Source organism: Polypterus senegalus, chromosome 3, assembly GCF_016835505.1.
Source record: "Polypterus senegalus isolate Bchr_013 chromosome 3, ASM1683550v1, whole genome shotgun sequence".
Lineage (NCBI taxonomy): Eukaryota > Metazoa > Chordata > Cladistia > Polypteriformes > Polypteridae > Polypterus > Polypterus senegalus.
In genome coordinates this window covers 74554269-74563317 of record NC_053156.1, presented here as the reverse complement: position 1 = coordinate 74563317, position 9049 = coordinate 74554269, and the positions used below count along the sequence as shown (strand labels likewise).

Here is a 9049-nt window from a genome sequence, read left to right as displayed (position 1 = left end):
CTTATTTCATGTGAAAAGAGCTTAGTGTAAAAAAAGTAGAACATAACATTTTGGAGTTTGGAATGTTAAAAAAATGTTCTTCTTGTCCCACTTGTTTTCTTCAGGATTTGCTCAGTTTTTCAACAAACCATAGCAGATAAAAACAAGGTATGTAAATTTGATGGTTAATAGCATTTATTAACTAAAATGTTACCTCTTCCTTTTTCTCATTTCAGTTATGCTTCTGAATCTTCTAAATATAAATGTGTGAATTGTCTAATTCATTAAAGAAACACATTCTACCAATGGAGAAAGTTGAATACTGCTTTGAAAATGTGAACAACTCCTGTATAAAGGTCTCAAGGACACATGGCGCTAGAGCTGCAATGTATTTAATTCTTGCATTAATTACAATCATCACCATTTGTGGAAATCTAATTGTAGTAATATCCATAACTCATTTTAAACAGCTACATTCACCAAATAATTTCCTTGTCTGCTCCCTGGCAACAGTTGACTTTTTACTGGGACTTTGTGTGTTGCCTTTTTCTATTATGAGAACAGTTGAAACATGTTGGTATCTTGGGTCTATTTTCTGCCAGATTTCACTGTGCATTGATAATTTACTTTCCTATTCATCAATTTTCCACTTATGCTTTATTGCTATTGATCGGTATTATGCAGTGTGCAGTCCTCTTTATTATACAACAAAGATCACAGTCAGGGTGATTTACATATTTATAGGTATGGCATGGATACTTCCAGCTATATTTAGTTTTGGTTTAATTTACACCAAGGCCAATGTGCAAGGTATTGAAGAATTGGTTGAGATTTTGTCTTGTGAAGGTGGTTGTATGCTTATGTTTAACAAACTTTGGGCAATACTTGCATCGGCAATATTTTATGTGCCATGCTTGATCATGATATGTATTTATGCAAAAATTTTTACTGTTGCAAGAAAACAAGCTAGAATGATAAAAATCATGGAGGATAAAATTTCTGTGGAAGAAAAAACAAGGAGAGAGAATCAAAAAAGGGAACAAAAGGCTGCTAAAACACTGGGGATAATTGTGGGGGTCTTTCTACTTTGTTGGCTCCCATATTTTATTGATGCTCCTATTGATGTATATATCAATTTTGCAACTCCAACAGTTGTATTTGATAGTTTAGCATGGTTTGGTTATGTCAATTCTGCTTGCAATCCCTTGATATATGCATTCTTCTATCCTTGGTTTCGCAAAGCCCTTAAGCTTCTTATTACATGTAAAATATTAAGACAAAATTCTTCAAAAATTAGATTGTATATTTAACAATATTGCAAATATTTTTATAAATGCGTCTCAGTAAAAAGTGCTTAATGTTGAAGAAAAATAAAATAATATTACAGAAACCAAAAGTTGTTACCTTGAATTGGTATTACATATGTAGTTTTCAATTAGTACTGCATATCATTGTTGTAGGTTAATTTAACATATAGTATGAATTCAGCAACTGTTATTTCACTTTTTTATTGCCAAGGTATCATTAATGATGTGATGGTCAGGTATCAGAGAGCTTGATCATATGGATCAAACAATTGAAGACAACCACAGAAACAAAGCTCTTTGTTGTGCTTAGTCTGATATACAGCCAATTCTCATTATCCACAGGGGTTGCTTTCCTAAAAAATACCTGAGCATATGGAAACCCTGATCCTATGGGAAAAATTCAGTTAGGTTCTTGAAGGACGCCGGCTTGTGGGGTAGACCGGTTGAGAGATTCAAGGTTAGGAGTATATGCTAGCCCTCTACTCTTGCCCCTTTATGGCTCAGGTGCAATCCTTCTGCAGAGGTCTTGTTATAACTTTCACTTCCTCTATAGTCAAGTTTGGTTGTCTTCTTGGTGTTCCGTCAGAGGCCAAGATCAACAGCAGTAGGGCTGATCTGAGGACTTCACTAAACCATCAAATTGATAAAAGCAATGTGTACAAAAGGCATTGAATTAATCAGTGTGAGGTTAGGACCTGCAGTAACTGGATATTCCTTGTTCATAGGGAACAATTGGAAGCTACTGTCCCCATCACGAATGGGATTCAACAATTTACCCACACATCTCAGCACCAGGTAGACACAAGTTGATCTATTCAGCGTACAGCTCATGCCACCCCGGATATCCAAGGGCATTACAGACTTTTTATTTGTCAGTCTCACGTTTTTCTGCTGCATGATCAGCTGCACAGAATTTTTTTTTCTGCCGTGAATGGCCATGAATAAAACTGCCTAATGTCCATCTCTGTCTCATTACACTTCTCTGCAAATAGTTGTGATTAGATTGTAGGTGTTGCAAAATGGGTTACAGTTTTATAATAGCGGATAATGAAATCTGCAGGAACAGAATTGCTGATAATGAGGATACACTGTATGTACATTTAATTTCCTCCAGTATAGAGAATGGAAACAAGTCCTAAAAGCAAATTATTTTCTTACCCTAAAACCTACATTTTTAGTATGTGCAATGTGGTTTCCATCTGCATTTTTGCATGAATATTTAAGCATTTCTTGAACTGATTGTTTAATAGCAGATTTTATGCATGTTTCATATATTTGTAATCCATGATCTTGTAGAGTGTTTAGCATTAAAGATGCTTTATGTAAAACTAAACGTTTTTGGTTAATTCTGAAGCTGTGTAAGTTATACACCTCTGAATAAAAAAAATAACAAGACTCATTCTGCCTATAAAGTCTGTAGTAACCCATTTTTTTAAATACATTGTCAGCCTGACATTTCTAGGCTCACAAAGCCACTATCTAATGCAATACCTGGTAACTTCTATCATGTATTTATTGTTCTTACTTCATGAAGAAGTACTTCAAATTCAAAGAATTTTACTTTTGATTAGTTTTTGTCTATACCCATTCAGAAGATAAGAGACAAGAGACACAACAGTGTCAAGAAGTTGAAGCCCCAGGAGGTAATCCCATTTAATTAAGGGTTTTTTGCCCAAATGATAAAGTAAGTAAAGTCAGCATCCTGCTTTTCTCTTTTCACTAATGTTTCATCCTTGATGGTCTGTCAAAAGACATTTCCCTTCAGGACAGAACCATTTTTTTAAACTTTTTGTTGTGATCATTTTTATTTTTACTTTTTAACCAATAAAAATAAGCAGTCAGTTTCAGATAACAAAAATAATACCTCTGTATTAAAATCCCTTCCCGTACAGTACTAACATACAATTCAGCCTTCCCCAAACACCATCATAAAATTCATGCCATAAAGTAAAATTAACAAAAACAAGCCAATCCCCTCCCCTACGCAAACCCTGGAGTTTTAACTACAGATACTGTAGGTAAGACTGCAACATAGACTGAAAGCATTGGAAAGGAAAAAAGAAGTCAAATAACAATCTATATAAAGGTCAAATTCCATTAGTTCAAAGTGCTCAGGACTGAAAAAACAATTTACTTTAACAGGAATTTTGTTATAATGGAATTTACGTACAGCACAGTCTTTAAGCATGTACATTTAACAAAGTTAACTGGGGAATGTGAAACTCAATGGCAACATCTTTTTTCTTGTTACCAACATTAATGGCAGTTAGACGTTAACAATTTTTTCCATAAAGTAAATTGCTGCTGTCCATATGGTGCTCCAGTGTTTGTTCACCTTTTTGTCTATAGCACACAATAGTCATTATTGTTAAAGGTTGTTTTGATATGTCAGGAGTTCCCGTCAATGTTTCAAGCACATGCCCCTTTACTTACAAAAAATGGTATCTCTCTGTTTACGTAACACAGACTTTTCGGAGTAATCAGCACTTGAGTTACATAAATGACGCCCCTCTGTGTTAGGAGTGTGTACCGTTTAACTTTCACAAACACCTATGTCGTCTAATGCAGCATTTTTCAACCTGTGGCTAGAAATCAACATATTAATTAGCACTAGAATTCTTGAATCCTACGAAAAACGTCATAATCCTGGGCCACCTTAAATTTCTTTGCACCTCTCCATTAACAACTTTTGTTTTGTAAATGTGTCAATAAGCACAAGCAGCCTGCTGTCCCATCCCCCCACCGCCGCAGCTCAACTCATGTAAAACGTTCTCCCAGCTCAAGTCTTGTTTATCTGGTGTGTGAGGTGCCTGGAGTTGTATAGGGTAAATAATATATCGTTATTTGGAATACATACATTTCATGTGTGTTCCATGTCTACAAAGATCTTTGTAAGTGTAGGATGACACAAAATGCAAGGCAAGAAATGCTGAACACATACCTAAAATAGAAACTTTTACTAATAATGAGGTGAAGTGTATAAACCGTGAAGACATGCGTTTTTATTCAAGAATATAACCAAAGAAAAAAAAACCATTCAATTTACATGTTGCTATCAATGAGATAAAAACCCAATCTTAAATGTCAATTGACAGAAAGTTAATATATATTCTTGGATGGAGCAGAGGTAAGAACTGCTACCTTATAACCATAAGCTGTCGGGTTTGAGACCAGGTGGTGTGCGTTTTGAGTAGTGAGCTACTATTATTATTACTATAATATAATAAAAACATACATTTGATTTCAGTCTGTAACACACGGTATAAATTTTGGCTGCTTGTAAAAGTTAGTGCTTTTTTTATTATTCAATTTTATTTTGTCAGTGACGTTCACATGGTACAACAAACTTGCCACTCCCTCTCTGAGTTAATGGCATTTTTCTCCATTCTTTTCACAAAAGAAGCAATGACCATCATAACAACAGACAACTTCTTCACAAAGCTTTCACTCGCTAATAGACTGCTGCACTACAACACAACTCTGCTTGACACCGTAAGTAAAATGGGACTTCCACCTGCAGCTAAAGTCACTTTAGTATGCAAGCAATTTGCCACGCTAGAGTTTAGATCTGGCAGTGCCAGCTGACAGTGTATGCACCTAAAAAGAAGAAGTCTGTCTGCATTTTCAGTACCAGTACTTCATAAGAGTGTGAACAAATGAAAATCGAAAACACCTAATAATGATAATAGGTAAACACTGCTGCTTTATAAGATGCTATAATAACATATTGTTCAGCTGGAGGCAGTGTTGAGAGCAATGGCTGGTGGGTGTGACATACACAAATATTGGCATCTAGAAACTTCGAGGTGTGGAAATCTCCCTTGGGGAACTGTACAAACTGTGGGAACACTGGAAAATGTTAAAAGAAACATTTGCAATGAGATACACTTTCCTGTAAAATTGAATCTTGCAATGACCATCAATCTAAGCTAATAGGAAAAGCAGGAAAAAGCAGGAATTCATCTAATGCAGGAAAACTGAAATTCATGTGAAATTGTCTATAAGCCTTAACTGCTATACCACAGTACCTGACAATATAAGCCTTTGGTAACAAGCAAACAAAAAAGGTAAGCACTTAGTTACATAGTACTTCTGATACACCCAGTTAACCACTGTCACTACATTGTCTTTTTAAATTTACAAACTGAATCCGGATAACATAGCTAATAATAAAATATAGCTAGATTTTACAGGATTTTAGTGCATCAGTGGATTTTTCTAAATAGATTATATTAAAAAATGAAATAATCCAATGTTGAACAGTCATTCATTCTGGGCAGTTCCATTTAGATGCAACAATTCTTTTTTCAGCTATAGTACCTAATAAGAAAATAGTATTTTAATAATAATTAAAAAGACAAAAACAAAAGAATCATCTGTAAAGAGAAGAACTGCTGCAATAAATTATTTCATCGAAGGTCGTGCACGGTGCAGCAAGCATCTTGCGTGAGACAGGAACAAACTCTGGACGGGGTGCCAGTTCGTCACTTTCACTGTGCCACCCTGTTCCCATGTTTAATACACGTTTTAATTCCTATCATCATGAAAATGATATCAAGTATACATCTCAGTATTTAAATTATTCAGAGAGCTGTAATATCACGAATGTAATGGATTCGGTGTCCTGTCGGAAGGAAGTGAAAGCCCGTTTATGAAGCACATAGTGATTCACACACATAGAGCACATAGAAGGTCAAATACAAAACAAAGCATTTAACGTGCTACTTTACTTACGATGGGATTTGAGAAACTAGTAAATTAAACAATTTTAAGATGAAGTTTATGATGTTCTACTTTATTGACAAAATAATCTATTTGAAAATTTCTAGATTAAAGTTGTGACCCTATTTTTTTTGCTTTTCTCTGTACCCTAATAAGGTTTCATATGACACTCAGACGGTGGGCTATGACTCACCTTTTCATGGTGACTTTTATTTTGGGCACTGTGCGACTTCGTGATCTTGAGCTTTCAAGTTTCTCCGACACTCTATGTCACTCGATAAACTTCCTTTTGTTGTTTATACCACTGTTTAAACCAACAAATAGTACGTTTTTCCTTGCCTCCATTTGGTATTCACTGAAATTCTTCTATTTTCCCCGTACTTTTGACATTGTCTTTTCACTGAATGCTGAACTTAAGGGCTATTTATACTTATTTGCTTGTTCAAAGAGATGTAATTCTAGGAGGAGTTGGGGTGGGGCAGCAGGCACGTACACGTGTGTTACTTTTCTCGTTGACCGGGATTTATGTAGCAAAAGAACGTGGAATTTGGCAAACACACAGATTTGTGCATCTGGATTTTTTCGTACGTATGAACATTTCTGCTTTCGTCCGTACACCATGTTTTAGTGTGAATTCTATACACAGTGTTATGCATGAGGCCCCGGAAGAAGAGAGACTTTTTTGATTTCATTGAAAATACGATGATACTTTGAAGTAGAAATATTATTCAGTGATGTATGTATATCTATCCCCAAATATCTAAATTGATTGGATAAAGGAATGTTTGAGGAATACTATTGATCAGACATTTAGCATTAAGCATGAACGCTGCTAATTCATTCAAGGATAACAATAAAAGGATACCATCTGCATATAAAGATACTGCATGTGCAAAGCCTCTGATACAAATAGGAAAGATCTCGATGCAAAGGCTGTGGTGAAAATACAAAGAGGAGTGGAGATAGTGGACAACACTGATGAGATCAGCTTGCTATTTGTGGAGCACTTCAGCTTCTAATAGCAAAACCTAAAAATAAAGTTGTTTTTTTGAAAGTTGTGTGCAGACAGTGGCCACATCATGAGCAAAGGCTTCTAGTGGATCGTAAACATTGTGCCAATTGAAGATATGCGTTTGGCATGCCTCCGATAGTATTCATGGACAACCAAAGAAGCACTTGCTCAACCGGCTGAAAGGTGACATGTGTTAGGTTAATGTCGTCCCAGAAGATACCATAGACCAGAACAACTGAAGACTGGCATGCTCAACAGTGGATCCTGCACAAAGGCAGGATATATGCTAAGAAGAAGAAGGGTGATCTGGCGGTGCAGCAACTAGTGTTCATATCTCACAAATCTGGGCATTCCTTATAAACCTTATAAAATAATATAGTGCAATGCACCCAAATGGTTCAAAGACTGACCAAAGAATTACTTTTGTTTTCTTTTGTGCTTACCTGCAATTGTCTACATAGCAGACATAATGGAAATTTAAAAGGACACTGGTTAGCTCTGCAGCATTTGAATTTGAAACACAGTCCTTTTTATGTGAAACCTGCATGTTCTATACATGCAGAGTGGATTTCCTTCAGGTATGTTTTTACTAAAGATATCTGCACATAGTTGCAGTGAATGTGTTTTTTTATTTTTATTTATTTTTCTTTCAGTTTAATTTCTTTCCATTTGTGACCTTTCTTGTGTTTTCAATGAATTTTGAGCTGTGCAACAGAATACGGGTTTTAGCATGCTGGTGTAAGTTTAGAATGGTGTTTGTCTTCTTAATGATGCTAAATAAACAGGTTTTGTATTTGCAACTTTGTGCTGGACTTAAATGGCTTCAAAAGACAGATGGGCGGGTTAAAATATAAATACTTTTTGAAAATAATCACAGTTGTTACAAAAGAATCATTAAAGTACACAAACAAAATAGGTGCAGCAGAACATAACAAGCTCAATGATTTCACTTTCCATTTTTTTTCCCAGTCACACGATGAAACATCTCCAAAAACTAGATGCAAGACACCACTAACCAAACCAGAAGACTGTAAGTATTATGGTATTAGCAGTGACCATTACACACTTCATCATCAGTGAAATATTTTGTACTGGTAAGCACTAATGCCTGCCACAGGTGCCAATTTGTTTCCAAAGAAAGTCTCACACCTCTTTCTGGTGCCTTCCTGATTAAAGGCCAGCCTGCCACCATATACACTTATCTCACCTTGTCCTAAAGTTTATGAAGAGCTCTCTCCACTCTACTGCAATATTTTCTCACAAACGATGGAGTGGTGGCTCTGAGATGACATGATCTGTGTTCGTATGTGGAAGGTTGCCAGTTCAAATCCTATTACTGCTAGAAGAGATCCTATTCTGTTGGGCCCTTGAGCAACACCATTAACCTGAAAATAGTTCCAGGTGCACTGTATAATGGCTGACTTTTCACTCTGACCCCCAAAGTCATGTGAAAGACAATTTCCCCTTGTGGACTAATAAAGTATATCAAATAAAAAAAATCAAATGCATCAAAGGGCAATGGGTAATTTATGAGATATTTTTGTTTAATTTCAAGTACTCAGGTTTATTGGGGTATCTCAAGACTCCATGTATTTTTTTGCCTCAAGGGCACATTTATGAGATACAGGTGATCCCTTACCATATTTTTGTCTGCTCATAAGATAATGATGGCATATTCATGGACAGCATCTGATCCAGCAGCACACACTGCACCCAAGTTTTAGGTTGCACATATAGTCTGATGTTAGTCATGATAAGGAGTGCCCTTTCAAACCCCATATAGAGAAACCTAGGCCATATCGGGGCTGGGAATTCCCTCCCTTTTACCTTTACTTAAAAACCTTTACTTGAAACTTTATAGGGATAACAAATCATGCATGAAAAATGTCAGGAGTTTGTATTTCCTTGACAACAATGAACCTGCCACTACACCCAGAAATGAGAAATCTTTTTTGAAAATCAAAGCATTCTTTGGAGTTCACAATCAAACTATCATCTGTAGTGCAAATATACTGTATATAAGGAAAGA

The 9049-nt window shown here is 35.8% G+C and overlaps 1 protein-coding gene across 1 annotated transcript; it reads left to right on the top strand.

The window, feature by feature from the left end:
• Positions 1-299: 299 nt before the first annotated feature.
• LOC120526795 (trace amine-associated receptor 7a-like) lies at positions 300-1277 on the top strand (the record flags this gene model as incomplete). Its single annotated transcript, XM_039749940.1, has 1 exon — positions 300-1277. A coding segment is annotated over exon 1 (912 nt), but the record flags the coding sequence as incomplete, so codon positions are not given.
• Between the last annotated feature and the right edge of the window lie 7772 nt (positions 1278-9049).